General features: G+C 41.3%; 2 protein-coding genes across 3 annotated transcripts in view; both read right to left on the bottom strand.

Moving 5' to 3' along the window:
• Positions 1-2,172: 2,172 nt before the first annotated feature.
• On the bottom strand, positions 2,173-11,933 carry LOC119450231 (putative methyltransferase DDB_G0268948). 2 transcript variants are annotated; one of them, XM_037713614.2, is made up of 6 exons: positions 11,701-11,930; positions 9,321-9,478; positions 7,688-7,895; positions 6,861-6,961; positions 3,512-3,649; positions 2,189-2,939 (listed from the first exon to the last, which is right to left on the bottom strand). In XM_037713614.2, exons 1-6 carry the CDS (start codon positions 11,806-11,808, stop codon positions 2,837-2,839), a joined length of 816 nt encoding a protein of 271 aa, XP_037569542.1. In that variant the 5' UTR covers positions 11,809-11,930; the 3' UTR covers positions 2,189-2,836. The 2 variants fall into 2 exon arrangements, with proteins under 2 accessions (XP_037569543.1, XP_037569542.1); XM_037713615.2 differs by lacking the exon at positions 3,512-3,649 and having other exon boundaries at positions 2,173-2,939; positions 11,701-11,933.
• A 2,034-nt stretch (positions 11,934-13,967) lies between these two features.
• LOC119450228 (electron transfer flavoprotein-ubiquinone oxidoreductase, mitochondrial-like) overlaps positions 13,968-21,949 on the bottom strand; it is a 30,100-nt gene continuing 22,118 nt past the window's right edge. Inside the window, exons 11-13 of the mRNA XM_037713612.2 lie at positions 20,211-20,393; positions 18,700-18,921; positions 13,968-14,295 (exon numbers count right to left, since the gene is read on the bottom strand). Of these exons, the coding sequence (XP_037569540.1) occupies positions 14,132-14,295; positions 18,700-18,921; positions 20,211-20,393 (569 nt within the window). The 3' untranslated portion in view covers positions 13,968-14,131. The remainder of the gene's footprint in view (positions 14,296-18,699; positions 18,922-20,210; positions 20,394-21,949) is intronic.

Raw genomic sequence — 21,949 nt, 5'->3', positions numbered from 1 at the left:
CAGCTAACTCTCAGGTCATGCTCTGTCTAGGGCCACAGACCTGCCGAGTGTGATGGCCAAAAAGGGAGGGCATTACCTCGCCACAGGTGGCATTGACAAAGTGAACAAGTAAGATTTGTTCTCGTACTACAGAGGAGAACAAGGTCTTCTCTAGAAAAATAAAATAAATTCGACTATATTTTCTTGCAAGTTCAAATGTGATGTGTAATTATCTTTGTTATTATAAGAGGTTTACTGTTATTTATCACCAAGGCACCATTAGAAGATGGTTTAGTTTGTTTTATAGTGGTAGTGCAAATTCTGTGCTATGTTTGCTTCATTTTCTCTCATTCACAAAAGCGATCTTCTTTGTAAAAGTGGCACCTTTACATATTTGGGAACATTAGGGTTGACATTGCACAAGCCCTCAGTGTCCCTTTAAGGTCACAATAGTGCAGGCACATATAACAAGTGTTTGGACGAGCAAGGACATTACCATGAAAAACTGGAGAGCCGCAGTTCCTATTCACTAAAAAAATGAGAAATGAAACTGTAGATAAATATTCTGGAAGTAAAAGACAAGGATCTCTTGTCAAGCTTCTATGGCTTGAAAATGTGAACAAAGTCTGTCTCTCAGGCATTAAAATATACAATGTAAAACATAAGCAACTGAGAGGAAAACTTCACATTACACTATGTTATACAGGCCATCTTAAATTTCTAGGAAGCCTTAGCCTATGTGCTAAGATATATATCTACCATGAATTTTTACAAATTATTGTAATATAACTGTTAGACACTGTTTATGATTTTTTGATAAAATTTACCAACATTTTGAACTTAAAGTGAGCTGTACACCATTTCATATATTGCAGGCAGTGCTGAAAAGGCCAGAGAGGCTTCTCCCACTCCTCACATTTGCTACTAAAAGAAAGTGCATCACTTACGAAAGAAATACATAAGAATGTGCCATGTGATATTAGGTCTTATACTTTTTTACGTTACAAAATATGATTTACCCATTGCACATAACACATCGCAGATCTGAAAGTATTTACCACAGAATGACACGTTTCTATGACCAGTGGCCACAGCGGACCACATGCTCTCGCAACTAAAACATAGTACATATGTTGCGTACTGGAAGCACAGCTGCAGAAATCAAATGTGATTTAATGTAACCTAACATTGACAACTTGTAGTTATAATATGTGAAGTAGTTATTCTGTGGAAATCGTTGAAGATAAAAACTACCATATGGCAAAATTCGCAGAGTGAGACTTCTTCTGCACTACTTTGATAGCTTTTGCAGCATTGCCTGCTATGTATGAAACAGGATATATAAATGCTAAAGTGTAGTGTCTTTCTCCTCTGTGAAGTATTAGGCACACTGCAAGTCAATTATGGTCTATGTTAGCAATTTTTTGCATGGTTTGCCACGCAGCTATATGTGGAAATGAAATCACTGTATGAAAGCATGGAGGCTTGTTTTATACAGATACTGCAAGGACTTATGAAACGCACTTTCCATTAACCATCAATCACAGCCATCACGTTCGTCAGTTCTTAGCAGCTCCAAGTGGGTGTTGCACATGTTGAACTATGTTTTTCAAAACTGACTATTGGTTATCCTGTGCAGTCTTGTTTTTAGTGTATGTGTAACAGTTTATCAGTGTATAACAATCCATAACAGTTCATCATGTCCACCAATGATGCAAACATCATGTCCACATTGTTATCTTCTGACATGTTTTCATCTTCTGTCTGACATCATTCACGATGTCCATGATACTTCTTAACTCTTCAGGTGCAGGGTGTTTCTGAAGTGCAACAAATTTCTGTCTATATACAAGACAGAAATTCAATTTCTGTCTATATAACACATTAGCAGGCTTTAATTCAAATGCTACTTATTAGCCATACGTTAATAACATTAGACAAATTCTTAAATCTGAAAAAAAAAAGATTGAGGATTAGTCTAATTATTGATTTTAATTCGGATAATTATAATGTTTTTCAATCAGGCAACTGGGACTCTTTGCACTGTCATTCTTTCTTAAATACTTCATGTGGTCAACACTGTACACCTCTGAATGAGTTTGTGATAAGTTCCTTTATTTTTGCAGAATTAAAAAAAAAAAAAACGCGTGGACATTTTGTGCTGATCCATGTTGTAACACAACAGATGTGAGCAACACTGGCAGTGGATAAGCTTTGTCACACCATTTGTCACATAAAAATAAAACCTGCAATAAAATTTTAGTTTAATGTAGCTTCTGAGCAGATGGTGCAACCACTCTACGAATGCTTTATGTTCATGAATTATCTCAGGCATGACCAGGGGTCTGCATCAATGGCCAGACGAGCATACTCGGGCATGGCACTTGAAAGGTTAAAGTTGTATTTTACATACCTATGTGCATGGTTACAGGTGTTAGCCAAGTTTGTTTCATTGCTGCTATGCTTCTGTGATTTGTCATTCTCATATGGCATACTACTTATTGCTTGCGTATATATATATATCCTCTCTTTGGTTCCTCTTTCTTTTATAATCACTGATTTTTTTCTTGTTTCTTACAATTCACACTTTTGTTCATTCACCTTAATTGCCCAGCCACAACTTTTCTTTTCTCCAGTGGGGCAGGGAATGTATATGAGAAACGAAAGGACAATGAAGCCAGATTCAGCTTCATTCAACAGAGTGTCCAAGGTAAAAGAAAATGTAAACTATACAAACTATACTTTATTTGTGCTACATTTTATTTTCTTGCATGAATGTTTGCTGCATTTAGATATGCATTATGAACAAGCTTAAAAAATTATCTGAAATGGTACTGTGCAAATCTAAATCTACTCTTCAGGGTCCTGGCTTTCTCGCCAAAATTGTAAAAAACCGAGTCTTCACTTCAAGGTTTGTCTTTGCTGGATCTTCTCCAACCTTGCCAGCATCTTCCATCAATCTGTTACAGGGGAGATAAATTGGTGCAGAGCTCTTAATTGTACATCATATTGTGCACACAACTGATGCCTGCTATTTATGAGAGTCAAACTTTCCACTAGAGCTATTATCAGGAATCTTCATTTTTATAAGAAGCTTGAGTCTGTCGTGTTAGAAATTTGTGACAACACACAAAAACCAACATCAAAATAAATGCAAGGAAGTCAGTTTTTTGTAAAATGAAATAAAAATTGTAATGGCCTCATACAGAATTGACTTGGGTTGGAATCAGACCAATTTACACATTCCAAATAGCTTCCTTTCTGTTTGTTCAAAAGCCAAGCAGTGAGAAAAGTATTATACATAATTCTACACACATTTCATAGCAGGCTGCAAGCTGGTACATGATGGCACATGTAAAGAAAGCTGTAAGTACCAACACGAAAGCGAGACTGGTCTGTTTCTGTTTTCAGATAAATGTCTGGGTTGCTTAACTTATCTCAGGAGGGATCTACCTGTTCTTGGAACTATTCGATAAATCGCAACTTAGAACAACATCTACACTAAGCAAGATACTTCTCAATGTAAGCCTACATGGACATCAGCTTGTGAGTCAGCTCTTCTGCTTCCAAAGGCTTCTTCTTGAGTAAAAGCTGGTATGCTGACCATGTCTTTGTGTAGTTCACATAATCTGCAACAGTTCTAACCTTGCACTCCTCGATGCACTCTATCCTGCAAAAAAAAAAAGGTGTGATCAGGCATGTAAGACATTAAGGACTTTCAGGCATTGTAAAATTGGAGAAGTATTTTGGTGAAACTACGAACATATGACTGTTATAAAAATGTGCATGTCGTCACACGAAAAAGAACGAAAGCAAAGGGTCCATTTGAAAATATAGATCAATAAATTTATGAACCCTTGATGCATGTAGAACTTGCTGCAGCCACTCTTGCACGCTAAAGCTGAGCAGCGGCAGCCATTCCTAGCACTTGATCATGTACAGCAATGACCACTGTTAAAAGGAATTGTTGAGTTGTACCTAACAAGCTGCCTAATATTTTATATATAAATGTATGTCCAATGAATAATGTCAGCCACTTCTTTCCCACAAACGTAAATGACAGTTCCAGTTACACAGTCAAACCTTGATCTAATGAACATGGATATAATGAATTATTGTATATAACAAAGTAAATCTACAATGTTTCTTGTCTATATCAGCATATAATGTATACACGCTTATAGCAAATATTGGATATAATGAAGGCATTTTTGTGTTGAATGCAGCTTCATTATAACAAGGTTTGATTGTACTATTGGCTTTATTACTGGTTAGGTACGTGTTCTCTGTAACAGTAGACCGCACCGTACGTGAAAGCTCACAGCACACATTATGTGCTCAGATGCCGAAATCTCTGCCTCTCAAATATAACATTGAATCAGTTATTTCCATATCCCAATCATATGCAAATCTGATAAAAATTTGCACCTGTGAGTATGCGTACATTAACTTTCACAAGTGAAGCAGCTTTAATAGTGGTGCTGTGACACAAAGCTTCCGTTGAAGGTGTTGAAGCCAGACCAGCTGGTCTAAATGGACTATTAGGCCATTCCCATTTGCAACTAGTTATAACACTCAGATACTATTAAAAACCAAGTGTTTCCAGTTGATAATGGTTTACAAATGCAGTTCAACTCAAGTTATTTTCACTTGGTTTTGTTGTTAAAACAAGGCTGCTGTTAATCGTCTTGACTGCTAGATATGAGCAACCATTTTTCATTCTATGTGCAGTAGATCATCAACATTATTGAAAGGAGCTAAGGTTTCCACCTTGCCGGCTTTCCACCGGCACAGCCAACTTTTCCCTCACTGTGCTGGCTGCCGGTTAGACCGCCACACTGGCACACCATTTGCCGGCTTTGCCAGTACTCCCCAAATTGGCAAGTAACTTGCATCACAAGTGCTTTCTCAGGCGTTCGTATACATAACAAACAACTCAATTGTTGCAAGTGGATTCATTTTTAATTCCTTAAACTGTTCACTGTTGCGAAACTGTCGTGTTATCCGAAGCTACGAGGCTGAGCGGTCTATCCCTCTCACTTTTATTTTTTCTTCTCAGCTTTCTCTTGCGAGTCCAAACGCAACTTCTGCTTCTGTCCGATACATCTCAGCATCCGCCTACTGTTGGCACTTAAGCCATCAGCTGGCACAACCAGTTGTGTCCATGTGAGCGAAATGTATGCACATTGTTTCTTCACCTCACCTCACAATTCTCTGGGCTACGAAACAAAACTCAGTGGGCTGTTGAAAAAGTTTGTCATATGAATGAAATTTTCTATAAAGCCTTTCAATAAACTTCAATCATCCGAAGTTTGCACTAGATGTATATCACCATTTTGTTTTTATTTTTGCGTACAGTACTTATCACAAAAAACACACCTCAAGGACAAAAATAGAGACAGGGACGTATGCAGTGCTATGTCAAATCAATTAGAAAGCTGCCCCAGATCTGTTTTCTCAGAAATTGTGAAAGTATATTGTGTGTTAGTTTTTCATATATGCTATTATTCTTGTTTTGATCGGTTACATTTTATTAACGTGTTTCTGTATCTGCAAGTTTTTGTACTGGCCTACTCTGCTATGTCTTGCATGAAGACAGCAGTACGTATGTCTAAATATAAATAAAAATAAAATGCACGCCTCCGTCTATTCTTTTGTTATCGTTTATTGTGTGCCACCTACACCGAACCATGCTTGCACCAGTCATCACCCAAACCACAGTTCTCAATTGAGATATAATAGAAATTCAACACAATGATGTTGAATAATGTAGTGCTTTCTGCCAAAGACTTTGTTAAACTGACAATTTTGTTGAAGTGAAGTTTCCATCATGATTACATCGCGCCGAGTTTTACACTGGCAAAAAAATTATAAAGAAGGAAACAATGATGCAGACGTCTTTTTGCCCTTCGTCTGTCTGTGTCCTTGTTCCCTTTGTAATTTTTTGCCAGTGAAAAGTCAGCGCAACGTAATCATGAACGTGCACCAACTAGCCCCTTTCATTGAAGATTATATATTTCAGCAGTCTAAATAAACTTTGCAGCTTCTATAGTGCTCCTGGTGGTTATTAACAAAATTCCACAAGAAACCTCACGCACCATTATTTTATGTTTTGTGAGTGTAACATGAGATAGCGCACACACAAGAAAGCAAAGCTGCTATACGATGGCACCATGCTTATCATCAAAATGATACGTACCCACCTTTTGTTTGCTTACAAAAATGTAGCGATACCTAGTAGACATGAGGCTACAATGCATGCTGTAGGGACTTCCCGTGAAAACAAAACAAATGTTCCTCTTTGTTGCCACAGGCAATAGCATAAAAAAGCTCATGCTCTAGATGTACCTTCTCTGCACAGCCTGTAGCCAGATAAAAATAAGTATTTTTGGCCACACCTTTCCCGCTGGATGCTACACATCACCAATTCACTTGAATGCGAGATGCAAAAGAAATGCATCCTGTGCAGACTTCACTTGGCAGTGGCACTGCTTGGCACTGCACTGCAGTGGCACCATCACTTGGCAGTGGCACTGCAGAAAGCTTTGGTAGTGCCTCTGAGCTTGAACCTCAACCCTCCGGATGGTTCCAGTGCATCCACACAACCTAAAACTTTGTTTAATGAAGCTTCAATGTAAATTTAATTAGCTGAGTATTGGGAAACAACACACACACTCTCCAATGAGGCTAATAATAGGAAGAAAGAAATCTTTAAATTGCAGATTAAGTTATCTGAGGTTCAAATACAGTGTTCGCCAGCTTCACCACAGCTTGCATGCAGAACAAATATGCATGCTGTTCAAACACATCCACTAATATATATGCGCCTTCCGCACACAAATTAAGCGCATATTGGAAAATTTCACAGTAAAGCACTTTACCGAACATGGTCTTCAAAAGCCGGTGGGATGTCTCTGTACATGTTGTCGACAATGTCTCTAACTGGTTCCCAGTACTTCTTTATCGCTCCCATGTAAATTTCCTGTCAAGGTAAATAAAGTTTCAGGTTACATACCTGCCCTGACTGCAAATACACACATACTGCAATATTTCATTACAATATAGTACATTGTAATAGCACTGTAGTGTATCAGTATCTGTGCACACATAATGAAACAATGAATTTTAAGCAGATGTAAGAAAGTAACCTGTTTAAACGTTTTCAAGATAAAATATTAAACACAAATCAAGTTGTGCATGACAGTGTGCTATTTGTAGCTAAGCAAGACAGAGCAAACACTTCAAGCTGTCTCATGTGGAGACATGATGTTCTGCTAGGAGTTGAGTGAAACACCCAAGCTGCCAAAATATGCGAGTGTTTGACATTGCTTTCATGAATAAATGAACACTCTCTTTAGTGATGAAATCTTCATGCATTGTTTTCACGCTCTTCCTCAGGACACTGCCCTTGAACACCAACTACCACTATGTGTGCTTGTGTATTTTATGTGCACAAGTTCTACATATGTCCGCTGTTCCATGTATCATCCATATCATCTTGAGTAGCATGCTAAGGTACATGGCAAGAGGAACCTCCCCAGTAACCACTGAGGAGGCACTAACATGTTTTGTATTTGTAATTCTTTATTTTCTGCAATACCGGGTAGATACCAATGCCATAAACATGGCATAAAGTCACAATTTCTCAAACATGCAACAAATCATTGCATGTTTTAGTTAGGATTGCTTTCCGCGGTCACTCACATACATTCTGTATTATACTGTCCATCCTCTTCTGGTCCTTGCTGACAGGCTTTGGAATGAGGTAACCGCCAAGTGCCAACACCCCATGTGGCACCAGGACTCTTTTTACTTCCTTGTAGAATGCATCCAAGTCAAACCAATGAACAGCCTGCATTACTGTAATCAGCTGTACAGACTCATGCTTTTCAGCAATTTTCTCAGCTGGTGACACACTGTGGAAATATGGGATCAGAAGAAAAAAAAGAAAGAGAGAAGATAAGATAAGGACAATTCAAAGATGAGAAAACATTTTCTCTCCTAAAGTCAGTGTTGGACACTGGATGAACCACTTCTGTGCACCAGGCCTGCCAATCACTCCAACTACTTGGATGCTCAGATCTCTACATTCCCTCAGCGAATACAGTCAAGCATCAATATAGTGAACACGAATATAGAACAAATTATTGGATATGATGAAGTCAATATAAAATGTTGCCGATATCAATGTGTAATGGATATATGCATGCTTATAACAAATATAGGATATAACGAAGGATTATATAACTTCGTTATATAACAAGATACGACTGTATTAAAGAGCAGTGGTGGCCCAGTGTGCTTGAATACGGAACTAGGTTAGCATGTGCAGTGCTGCACAGTCACATACATTAAGTACCCATTACACATCTTATGAGAAAACTGCATTCAACTTCTCTGACATCAGAGCATCCTTTCTTAGGAAGTGACCGAATACTACACTGTGACAGCTATTCCCTGCTAAAATGCTGATATAACAGTTAAGGTTAGGTGCACACATGGAATGGCATCTCAGAAGTAAAAAAAAACAATGAATGTAAAAAGAGAGCAGATCAAATCGAGGGAAGAAGTGCTTTAGGGTAGTAAAAATTTCAAGAGGCTACAGCTTTTGTGAGGGATGCATTGCGAGTGCTAATTAATCTAAGTCTTGAGGTAAGAATAGCAACCAAATTTTTTTTATACCTAAGGTTTTCGTATGTCGTTTCTACAAACATGAACAATAGGCTCATGCTGTCTACCAAGAGGCAACGAGGTGTGGATGATGTTGCAAAAACAGGAATCGCCTCACCAAATAAACAGTGGCTTCTCATTCTTTGCCTCACTGTATGTCATTGTGGCCAATATGAAATCTTAATTTATTGCATACAAGCAAGGTACAGCTCTAAATGGGATATTAACCTGTTCACTCTGACAAGCTACTATTGCGAGTTGTGACCAATCAGGGGGGGGGTCTGTATGCCACACCTGTGGTGGGTGCCTTTGTAAGTAATAGTAAGGAAATAGGTGTTTAGTGGTTGGCGCATCATAGCCTCAGTTGCTTTTGCGCCATAATACCCTACAAAACTAACAAAACAAGTTTACGTATATTAGCTATACACGTATGCTGGACTTCAACTTGTTTCACATGACTACGCAATCATCATGTGAAACAGAAACTGCTGTCTACTGACCACTGAAATATATTTTGCAAGTATTTAAGTGCTGCTAAAAGTTAAAAATAGATACCTAACATTACACAAACACTCTGCCAGCTCCTTGCCACATATATATCTGTTATTAAAATTTACACAGCTTGAGTTATCGAGTCCCAGAAGTGGCTGGGTTACGTACAGTCCCCTTACCAGAAGGAAACATTTTCAAATTTGTTTAATGCTTTTGCTTCGGTGATTTGCGCTTCAGATACGTCATAGCCATGCACTTCCTTGAAGTGTGGGGCCAGCAGTGTTGTACTTATGCCAGGGCCACAGCCAACATCTACAGCAAGGTTGAAATCAGAGATCTGTGGAGAAAGCAACACATATGTGCATTACGATTAACACATAATGTCATATGTTTACATTGCTAGGTTACCTATTAAAGGCTTAAGCTTCAAAACAGCTTATATTGATTGTTAAGCTGTGTCAATTATGGATGGATTCATTAAGCAAAAAGTAGTTAACCTCGTTTGCTGTATAGCCAGCTCATCTAGATGACACTGTGCACATAAAGGTCATGCGTTCCCTTAGCGGTTTACACAATGGATTGCATCATTTCACTCGGAATTAACCAGTGTTCGCAACGACAAACAAGCAGGTTGTACCAGACCACACAAAACCACCAGAGATTGCAGAAACACATACACAGAGAACTAAAAGCATGAACGAAAGATGGAGGATTGACAGCAGAATAACACGAAACTGCTGAGGAGCCTGCTAACACAAACAATGCTTTTACAATGATAGCTGTTATGGGCTCACACTCCTGCAGTCGCTTTAATGCCTGCCGGTGTCCGTCGCTGGAAACCAAGAATGCATTACCAGAATTTTATAAAGAAAGAAAAAGTCACACTGCAACCCCAGGATTTGAGCTCCGGACCGAGAGACTGCAAGTCAAAGATTTCTCTCAGCCACTCTTTTCTTTTTTTTTTTTTATTGGTACCTCTCAGTAACTCCATCAATACCGTGGCTATGTGCCTCGGTGGCTTGGCCTCTTGGGTGCTCATTAAAATGATTTGCTGACATCAAACTTTGTCAGAACCCAGGCAAAAGAATATAAATGATGTCAGTGGCAACGGGCAAGAGGCTGGATAGCAAAGAGAAGGTGTCTTTCTGCTTCTCCACTATATCTTCACTACAGTGACAGCGCAGAACACCTAGAGGTTACAGTAATTAACTCTACTTGCCACTACCGGAATGCACTACCTACAGAAACAAAAATGCACATGAAGGTAGCTCAAACTATAAGCATCATGTGCTGATTTAATTTTTCTCGATAGAAGATTGCTTGAGTCTCTGCAAATGTTTATGCCTACCGATGCAGCACGAAATAGTGTAAGGTTAACTGCACAAAACAGTGTGCCAGCTATTGTGTCACTGCTTCACTGTGGCAGCTAACAGTGCGCCAGCTACTGTGTCACTGCATTATGGGCAGAACTACAACATTTCAAGTGAAGCTGCTCTTTCCCCCTATTTGTGGGTGCTAGCTGCTGCTGTCTTGCCGAGTATACATCTTGGGCCACTGGTTATGTGACAACTTGACCCACAAGGTATGTGCAACTGGGCACGGGCACTGGGTATTTGCCACTGGGTGGTGCCCAAAACAGACTAGCAGAACAAGAGGCAAGGAGCGAAGTCGGCAACAGAAAAGTGAAGTCAGCAACAAAAGCAGCCGAGTGTGGAGAAAGAAGTAAAGGAAACAAAATGTGAACACAACACTGAACACCCATACAAAGACCACAGCGCGACCGCAGTGAAGTAGCCGGCTACTGAGAAGTGAAGTCTCAACAGAAGCAACCGAGTGTGGCGATGGAAGTGAACAAAATGGGACGAACGTAGATTGATTGAGGAGCATTGAGCTACATAGAAGACGTTTCAGTAAACATAAGAAGAGCTTCGCTTAGTACCGATTCCCACATATGCGTGGAAACCGCCTTTATTTTCTTTTTTATTTGTTTGCGGGTGTGACCACTACATTATTGGCGCTAGAGTTACAGTATAAGCTGTAGAGCCTATACAGTAACTCTAATTAGCGCGAGCCAGTAGCGCAACCAGGATCTCTGCCGGGGGGGGGGCACTCTGCATAATATGCAATTTCCTTGCTTTAGCCACAGAGGAATCCGACAGCAAACAAAATGCCTAATAATTATAATAATAATGACACCAAGGATGATGACGGTCTTTATTTCTTCAGCGTTTTACTCAAAGTAATTTAAGAGTGAATATAAATATAAGACAGTGATAGAGTGTTTTTGTTAATCAGGCAAATTCGACCTCAAGCCACCTCCTGCATAGTAGTGAACAGAGCGCTGAAGGTACACGTTGGACTGGTGGGGCTGGACGCGTAGGGGGGGTGTTACAACACCCGAACCCCCCGCCTCCCGCCCCCGCGTCGGTGCGCCACTGGCGCGAGCTGTCACTTTTCTCGTACAAAGTTGTCTTACTACGGCAGTCGTTGCTCGTGTCTATGCTGCGCTAATCGATTCCTTGACGACCTCGCGGGAGTGCAGCGGGCTTGATGACTTACGTTTACTTTAACAAATTTCATTACTTCCTCGACGAAAGCCTGTGGTGCAGTGGGGCGAAATTTCGCGTATATATTTGCATGGCTAAATGTTTTAAACAAATGACTCATGTTATAGCCTGACCACTGTACCGACTGTACTATGTCGCAGAAGTTGGATCAAGCGCCGGGCTAGTAGCCGAGCGTAACGATTTCAAAATTTTGCAGGACGTGTATGGTAACGGTCCTACTATTTTCACGTCATATGCACCCGCAACCTCAGAGATTGGCAACACTGCAGTTCTGTTAACTTTTTGCCATAGAGTGAGAAACTCTGTGCTTTTTGCACAATAAAATAATTAATTACTAATAAAGCTCATCTTTAAATCTAAAGCGCTCTAATATATTCTCAGCTACACCGTACGAAGTTTTTAGACAAAGTCAGCCAAGGGTAGCCATTCACGTTCCAACGCTGATGACAGATAACCGTAAGCAGGCGCTGCCGTAAGTACAGTACCATAAGCAACAACCGAAGATAACTGTAACCAAGATTTCGCGGTCACAAAACGGCTGCCGCATTGACAAACACTATTAATGCGACTCTACATCTTATCAAAAGCTTCCGCACTCTATTAACAGCCTAGGCCGAGTACATGTTATTGCTTAGATGAATCGCTACACGAGCAAGGCACGCTCAGGAGCAGCTGCAAATAACGACATTCGACCACCGAAACGACGCAAGTTGGATGAAATAGACGATTCAGATGATGATTTTCCGGACGCCGACCTCACTGTCGAAGAATTCGATCTGTGTCTGACGCAGGCAACAGGAGCTACATCGAAGCCAACTGGCAGTACCACTGACACCGGCAATGTTAGCAACGGACTACCCTGTGCAGCGATAAAGGACCTGAGCTACAGTTTGGACGGCCAGATACAGCTGTTACAGCGTAAGGTTGCGTCCCTCAGCAAGGAGTTGCACGACACACGCCTTGGCAAGCAAGACGAGCTGAAAGCACAAGCTGATGCCTTTGCGAAGGAACGACACGACCTCAAGGCGCAGATTGAATTCAAAGATGGTGAGCTTCGCAGCTGCGCCATACGACAGGCGACCTTGGAAGAAAAGCTTCGCGGAAAAGGCATTGAAACTCGTCTTAAGCAAACGGTTGAGCAGGCGACGTCAACTAGCGACGCTCCGTGCTGCTCTACTTCAAGCGGCAACGTCACCACTACAGCACCAAAGCGCATCGTTACTCTTAGCAGGGGATCGAACAAAGCTGCTTGGTTGTCGTCGCAGTATGGTATGCACGCGTTACGCAGTGTAAAAAGTGATCACATCGGACTGGCGCACCTTGACGTATTACGAGACTACGCGAGCAAACGAAAAACTTGCGACGTGGCGCAAGTTGTCCCAAACGCTGTTATTTTGTCCTTGCGTGGCCTCGGTGAATGCATCAACGAAACTCTGACCTGCACGTCAACGACAGACAGCTCTGCCGCCGAGAGGGTCGGCCTGAGTGCAGAAAAGTATAATGAAGGATTTGTTTTTGATGTGCTAGCAGACTTGAGCATGGTTGAAGATCCAACACTGCTTGCTGCTGTAGTAAGTTTGCTGAATGCTTTCGCCTTGTCTTCAGAACAAGCATGCTCTGCAATACTGAAGCAACAGAGCATGCTTTCTCACCTTTTACAGCAAGTTGGGATAGAACCAGTCACCATTCCAATTTTTCGGCTTCTTGGTTCCCTCGCAAACATAGACAACTCGCTCGCACCTTTCTGTTGTTCCTCAGTGGCAGCACCATGCTGCATGTGGAAGTGCTTGTGCAAGCCTTTTGAACGACATGTCACTGTGCCACTTCTCCATGAAGGACTGCATCTTGCACAGCAAGCATCCTGTATGGCACAGAGCCTGTGCCCATGCTTTGCCTGGTTTGTCACAAAGCTTTCTCAGAAGGTTAGAGCCCTGCAGTTGTCCTCGGCCGGCATGCAGAATTCTAATGCTCTCTTGAGCCGCATCTGTGCCATAGCCCAAACCCAGCCTCAGCACAGACAGCAGGCGTGCAGACTACTGACGCCAACCAAGTACCACTCAAGACTTGCGCATGCGTGGCCATTTGTGGACGACGACACTGCCAACCAATCACCGAGCTCTGACCAGGACTGAGAAGAGTTTGTAACGTTAGCCTTGACATTGCCTTCATGAAGGATACAGACAGCGTCACAAAGTACAGTTATGGAAAATGAAGTGCTTGGTAGGCTGCTGTGCAGCAAAAAAAAAAAATTCTCTGTACTTGATGTAAATAATTCTGTTTATTTGTACATTGTTGAGTTGTACCCTCAATTTTTAGCTAAAAAATATACACCTAGCCCGGTTTTCATTGCCCCGTGTCGAACTTGTTGACTCTGTTGTCTGAGTATGCCTGGTTTTCGTTGGCCTTGCCTCGTGGATGTTTGTTCACATGCCAGAGTAAGCAGGACCACCACCGCTTTCTGGTGTGACCCAATTGATGTTCTGGCTTGGATCTTTGATATCACATGTCTTACAGTGTATGCAGTTCTGGGCATTGATTTGTAGTCGCACACCTTCACCTGTCTCCTTGGGCACATATTCGTACACACCTGCAAAAAATGACAACTACTCAGCATAACGACAGTTTATAACAAGCAAACAAGCATGGTTGTCCGTCTCCAAGAGACAGTCAACCATGTCACATATAATGAATACACATTAACAAAAAAAGCTTTAGCGCCAAAAATTTTAGTTTTTAACAAAATATCAAAATGCCACTGCAGCATTGTCTCTCAGAAGAGAACCCACATTTTACCCTCACAGAATAAAACTTTTTTTAAAATGAGCTTTTATAACTGAAGTGGTGCGTTGTCATCGCCATTTGTACTTCATTGGCCACAGACTCACAGGGGCGGTATTCTCAAGCAAACACTTACAGAGATACTACTATCACTTTTGCGAGACTCTGCAGTGGACTTGAAGTATGTGTCTTGTCATGGCCATGAAGCTGCATCTGACAGCTCTTACGGTAGGCTGTTGCACCCTGTGAACGCAGTTAAGGTTTCATATCTAAATGTTCATATATAAATGATAACTGGATTCTCTTTAAACAAAAAATACTAGAGTTAGTTGATAGGTATGTGCCGCTAATCTCTATATCGAACGACAAAACCAACCCTTGGTTTAATAAGCAACTTCGAACACTGCGAAATAGAAAACGTTTGTACAATACTGCGAAACGTAATAATTCCGCGTCCTACTGGGATAAGTACAAGCACTGCTTACAAGCTTACTGTAAAGCATTAGGAGCAGCCAAAAAGAAATATTATTCGCAAGACTTGCCCTCACTTATGAGAAATAATCCAAAAAATTCTGGCTAATAATTTCTCCCTGTAAGTCTTCTGATCACATTCCAACACACGATGCAAAAGAAACTCCGCTTTCTGACGAAGATTCTGTGGTAGCCTTCAATGCATATTTCGCGTCTGTTTTCACACAGAAAGACTGTTCCAATGTGCCATTTGTTCCAGATAAACCCTTCCCTTTCGTGGCTCCAATCAGCTTGACTGCTGAAGGTATCGCGAACCTCATCACAAATCATAAAGTTTCCACATCATCTGGCATTGACAACATCAACTCTAAAATACTCAAGAATACTACTGGTATTTTCAGTCGTTTTCTGTGTACTCTATTTAACCAGTCTTTATCATCAGGCGAGCTGCCTGTGGATTGGAAAATTGGTAAGGTAATTCCTCTACTTAAATCTGGTGACAGACACTCACCCCGTAATTATCGTCCAATTTCACTAACTTGCATATGCTGCAAATTTCCTGAACACATTATAGCTTCTCATATCTACGATCACCTTGAATCAAATAACTTTATTTTCCCTAGTCAACATGGTTTCAGAAAAGGCTATTCATGCGACACTCAGTTATTCGAATTCACAACTGACCTTCACTTCAACATGAACACTAACGATCAAACCGATTGCCTCTTCCTCGATTTCGCTAAGGCGTTCGATACTGTACCTCATTGCCGTTTAATCTCCAAGTTGTCTGCCCTTTGTATAGATTCTTTAACACTGTCTTGGCTTCGTAACTTCTTGTCTTCACGTCAGCAATTTACAGTGGTCAATAACATTTCGTCTAACCTCTGTGACGTCACGTCCGGTGTCCCCCAAGGCAGTGTACTAGGTCCATTACTTTTTTTAATATACATCAACGACTTTCCCGCTAACCTTTCATCCTCAGTTAGGTTGTTCGCTGACGACTGCGTCATCTACCGCAATATTAAATGTTTCGACGATCATTCTAAACTGCAAAATGACCTTGACCTAACCAATAGATGGTGCGTAACTTGGCAAATGTCCCGTAATGCCTCAAAATGCAAGTTAATTTCGTTTAGTAGAAAGCGCACTAACTCGGTATTTCACTATTCAATTGATGATACCATAATTTCGGCTACCCCATTGTACAAATATCTCGGCGTTCACCTTTCATCGGATTTATCCTGGACAACGCATATAGCAGCTGTCTCATCGAAAGCTTCTCAGTCTCTTGGCTATCTGCGCAGAAACTTGCGCAACGCACCTTATGATGTACGTAAATTAGCATACCTTACTTATGTTCCCCCACAATTAGAATACGCTTCATCCACATGGTCACCATATCAAGATTATCTAATCCTTATGTTGGAAGGTGTTCAAAATAGGGCAGCCAAATTCATATCTGGCAACTACGACTATCATTCAAGTGTTACCCAAATAAAGCAAGACCTTGCATTTCAGTCATTGGAAGATCGCCGTGTCATCGCTCTTTTATGTCTTTTTCACAGGTACATTTATAGTAATAAATTTCACTGTTTGCCGCTTCATGTACCTGTGCGCACATCTCGACGCATTCACAATGCACTTAGTTTTGCATGCATTCTTGGTCAAACAAAGTCATTTAACTCATCACCACTACCTCGAGCTATTGCACATTGGAATAGTCTTCCGGATCACATTGCATCCATCTCTAATTGCGAAACATTCCGTGATAACTTGAATTCGTTGCGTATTAATATTGTATAAAGATGTTGTACTTTGCTTTTTGTAATATTTGCATTGTTGCCTTTTTTTTTTGTCTGTATCTTTATTTTTTTGAGTTGTAATTACTGTTGCCCCCCTTACTCAATGCCCTTCAATGGGCCTGTAAGGTATTTTGAATAAAAATAATGTGCAGGTGATCTTCGGACCCATTTTCTGGGGAAAAAAGTGTCCTATTAGATTTGGCTAAATACGGTATGTGTTGAATGCGCTCCAAAACATGCCAGCAGAACAGGAGGGTGCCAACAAGAAGGAAGCTTAGGAGCACTCTACTAATGATGAAAGGACAGTGCATTGCCTGCATAGTTGCACCTTGTTGTAATTACCTGGAATGATGTTATGATTATTTTTACCTTGCAAATCACTAAACCCATGTTAAAAAAATGGCAGCCTAGCTTTGGCAGGCCATGATGATGATGATGCATGTGTAGGCATGGTGCAATATGACAGTGGCCAGTGGCAGTAAGCATTGTCTGTAAGCACCAATGCTTTCAGTCCAGTAATCAATAGTCAACTTTTCAGGAAGATTCCATCATAAATGTATACTAATGTAATAAAGAGCATTTTTTACTGTTGAAACATAAACCTCTGCTTAACAAAGGTTTTGTTCTACATGTATGGTTTCGTAATATATACAGTTAAACCTCGATATACCGAAGGTGGTAAATTTGGCAATTTGCTTCGTTATATCAAAATTTCATTCTATTGAAATCAGATCTTTTATGCAAAAAAGCTGAGTCACCAATGGATTTTTCTTACACGGAAAAGGCCGCAAACCTTTCCAAAATATCGGGCAATTGAAGAAAGCAAATTTGAATGAGAAATAATTCCTTTTGTTGAACTTGAGTCAGCAACGAAAAATTTGGTTTTACGCTGTGTCGACGATATCTTCATATTGGCGTAGCCAGCCACGCTTTCACGTCTACTCCACCCCTGCAGTCACTCACAGTGGGACAACACTATCACGAAAAGGACCATCAGAGGAAAGCAAATGCTTCGCATACCTGTTGCTTCAATGTGTCTCCGAAACTCACGATTACATTACCTCCAGCACTAAATGCGCGGGAAGACAGTGCACGATGCCACGCCATGTTAGCTCGCCCAGTCGTTGCCCATGTGACAGATTACCTCTCCATACTGACAGCCATGCGCAGCCATGGGCACGCTAAAAAAGGAGATGCGCACCAACCTGCCCTCTCCTTCCTGCCCTTCGCGCACGCTTGATTGCGTTGCTGTGAGCTAGCTGCCCTGCCCACCTTTCATCTTGCTCGCACGGGAAGACGTAAGCCATCATCTTGGCTCACCCTCACATGCTTTCACTCGCACCTAAAGCATACAGCGGGCAATAGGGTCTTATTGCACTTCACGCGGAACATGACGCTACTTCGCTTGCTTCGGCGGTCACTCTGCTCTGGTGGCACGGTGTGCGATTTGAGGGGTGCATTCGCAAGCAGCCATGTGTAACTCTACTATCTGACCATCTGCACCCACGGAAGTTTCCGTTTATCGTATTGGTATTCCCTTGGAGTGGCAGTGAAATTTCGTTATATTGAAGTTTGTTATATCGAGGTTTAACTGAACATAAATATGGACATAAATTAGGCTGATATGCCCACATGCCATTTTTGAGGTCACACCCGTGCAGAAATTGCTGGTTTAATACAAATGTAGCATTCCATTTCATTCAGCGTGGACAGATATCATCAGCTCAAATTGAGACGCGATCACCGACAAAAAGTGAGACGTGTAATCGCTTTGTAGACGGATTCTAAGCAGCCCCAAGTGTATGTTCCGAATTCTGAATTCGGAACATACACTGTTAAAAATGCAACAATGCATTGGAGTAATTTTCAAATTGTTCACGTTTTAAATTATGCTGATATTACACCACATACAAAATTTCTACACAACAAATGTTGCTTGCCTGCAGGGCAGAATCGCTGCTCCGGTCCATTAAATATGGCATAGTTGCGCTCAACAGGGATATTATCATCGAGGAGGGTCAGGTGGGGTGGCTGATTTCCTTCGTGGTTGGTGCCTGTAAGGGCGACAGAAGACGGGAGGTCGAATGAAACCACGTTGTCTGGCTTTGGATACTCGATGGGCTTGAAATTCTTGGCTGGTTCAAGCTTGCCGGAATCGGTGCCTGCAAGAAGCACAAACATATGACGTTAAGCAGACAGAATTTTGTACCAGCTAGCAGGTAAGAAAACAAAAGTTTAGCTGGAGGAATGTTCCTTACAAGGACTGATGTTCAGCAAAGAGAAAATAGCTCCATTGATTGTTTCATAAGCATATCTAAGCCATTGACAAGTTGCCTGAGATGTTCAGTCTTAGCAAATTTGACGCCTCAATGAACAGAAGCCAAGTGGCTGTATTTCTGCAATGGATTTAGAGTTTCAACATTTTGGTTGACTAGTGTGGTGTTCAATGTGCCTATCAGCAAAACTAAGACTGGCATTACACACTAGACAATCATGAAAGCATATGGACAGAAAATGTTTAGGAGCAGGCTTCTGTTGAAAAGAGATTGTTTGAAAAAAAGGTGATCGCGGACCGCTTGGGAGCTGGACGGGCCGCGCACAACTGCAATATTTGGCTGAGATTTTCACAGCAGCATATGCCATTCGCGGACTGTGTTTTTTCACCAAGCCAAAAGGGGTTCAGGACCCCTTTAAGCATCTAGAGCAGGAATTATTAGGTTTGCAAATAGCCATTTTCGAGATCAAATCGAATACGCATTGAATAGTGCCAAGAGCGAATTGAACTGAGTAGTTTTCTAATAAGGAGCAGCCACTTCCAGCATTATTATAAAATAATTTTCACATCCTAGTATACTGAAAACGTTAGTAAGTTTTTGTCATTACAATGTACGTTATGAAGTATTGTTCATTAAATGCACAACTGAAGCATTAGGATCAAGTAAGCACTTTATCCGCATACTCGGGACTCATTTGTGAGTGTGTGTGATAGTGGTTTAGCTAGAAAAGCCTGACTCCCTGAGTCACATAGCATGCTCCACTAGGTATAGGCTCGTGTTTTATGTCTGCTATGGCCGCCGGGATTAATTTTGTCGCACATTTGCCTAAACATTATGCTGGACTGGGCACAGTTGGAGATTTGAAATATTGGAAAACTATTTGAAAAATATTCATATTTATGAATAGTAGTGCCTATTCAATTAGAAGACCGAATCGAGTAGAACATTTGATTCGTTATTCAAAAATTTATAATATTCCCACGTCCCTAGTCTAGAAGTGTCAACCGCCAAAAATATATGTTTTACTTGTGCTACAGGTCGAGCGTAAACTTGACAGCTTGCACAAATAAATTATCCTGCTACTTTATAATTAAAGCTACATCAACTCCAGGTTACATAAATGAGCAAAGATAAATAATAAAAATGGGAGACAATTCTTTAATGAACGTGATTACCTTTGTGGGACAGTGTCCAGGGCTCCTTGCCGCGACAAAGGAAGTAAAAAATTCCTGTGTACACGACCGAGCCGTAAAGGCCCAGTGGAGTGTTGAAGGAAGGCCGGATGTTCCGCACAGAGTGCAACTCTTTCCACACTGGACTGTTGCGTATCTTCTGCTCGTAGCTGCTAGGCTCCAAACCTGAGGACCGGAACATTCATGAAATTGGTCAACAAAAATCCATCCATCCAGAATGACCCAAGTATGCAACCAGCGACACAGCAATCAATTTATTTTTGCAATGAGCTGCCGTGATGTGATGCTAGCGTGTCGGCTCTTGCTACTGTCACTGTTGCTTTGAACTAAGAAACCTGTAATCTGCAGCTTAGTGAGTGCAGCTTATCAGTCTATGATTTTGAGTGTGCTTTCAAGCCCTTGATCACTTGATCAAAGAGCTTACTTTACAAAATTCACAAACATTAAATAATTACAGATGCGGTTACGGTGCAATCTACTTATGACAAAATGGTCAATACCAATCTCATGATGAATGTCGACGTTAATGCAATTCGCATTAAAGGAGTGTAAACACTAAATTTAAAGGCTAAATTAACTAAAGCATAAGCTTTGCATGCTTATGAGGAATTATTTCACAAAGTATGACTGACAGCAGATGGCTAAAAGATAATTTATTAATGCAAAACGATTATATGCCCCATTGCGCAAAAATTCGTTGGTGGCAGCAACGGCGTGACCGAGCAATGGTACCAAAAATGGCTGACGGCGCAGAGTAAAAGGGTTCCTGCAAACAAAGTAAATTAATGGCTTTAATACATTTCAGTCTGGGGGGGAATCGAGCTTGATCCTCCGGAGTGTGAGATGAGCACGCTTCTCCGACGCCACGGAGAAGCGTGCCTAGTGCGTGCATCATTGCACACGTCACGTCGCAGCCATTTGGCTGACTAAGGTGTAGCCCAGTGCATGCGTCATTGGGCACGTGACGGCACAGCCAATGGGGAACAAGTGGCGTGACATCACGAGTGTATAAAATGAGTGTACAAAATAAAACCATTTCACCAAAGGGACCACTATAATGCTTTCGCATTCCCACACAAAAGCACTCTTAAGTGTCTGTGCCAAATTTATTTCAATTTTAAAGTCTATAAATGAAACGTGGCTCCCTTCTCTGGACTCACGATAGCCATCATGAAAACGTCATTGTTGAGAGCAAAATAGTGTGACCGTAAGGAGGCTGGTGGCGATACATTTTCAGAGCAGCTACACGTCAGTTTGCCGAAATACGACCAGGAGACGCAAGTGCGCGTCTCCCACTTAGCTCCTGTGTCAACGAACATGGCACAAATTGTGAAATTGAGCAGGCAACGGGTGAGTTCGTAGTCATCAGTGCTTTTGGTGGTTCATGTGAACCCCGTGATGTCAGGTACTCGCGATTTACGTCACTCAAAGGTTATCCACACCTACTGGTGGGAATCTTGAAATCCGGAATTGTGCAATGGAAAGCATTTTATATTAAATTACTGTGGACATGATTGTGCATATGCTGACCGTTATTTGGTCCCCTAGAGGCTGCGTAAGAGTAAAAATTGTGCAGATCCCACACACTGTGGGAATCAATGTAAGCAAAGCTTTCTGTGCTGTTTCCTTTGATTGATGATAATTAGCGGTGATGCAGGTGGCAAATGTTTAATTTCATCAACGTTTAGTCAAACACGAGAGTGGTGAGCTGATGTTAAACG

The sequence above is a fragment of the Dermacentor silvarum genome, chromosome 4, assembly GCF_013339745.2.
Source record: "Dermacentor silvarum isolate Dsil-2018 chromosome 4, BIME_Dsil_1.4, whole genome shotgun sequence".
Classification (NCBI taxonomy): domain Eukaryota; kingdom Metazoa; phylum Arthropoda; class Arachnida; order Ixodida; family Ixodidae; genus Dermacentor; species Dermacentor silvarum.
The sequence above is the reverse complement of the archived record's forward strand: the minus strand, read 5'-3'. Positions and strand labels throughout refer to the sequence as shown.

Coding starts and splice junctions, on each gene's coding strand:
- LOC119450231 (XM_037713614.2), bottom strand. CDS start 11,808: ATGAGTCATTTGTTTAAAACATTTAGCCATGCAAATATATACGCGAAA. Junction 9,479..11,700: donor TGAAATTTGTTAAAGTAAAC/GTAAGTCATCAA, acceptor CTTTCTCCACAG/ATCTCTGATTTCAACCTTGC. Junction 2,940..3,511: donor ACTCACAAGCTGATGTCCAT/GTAGGCTTACAT, acceptor CCCCTGTAACAG/ATTGATGGAAGATGCTGGCA.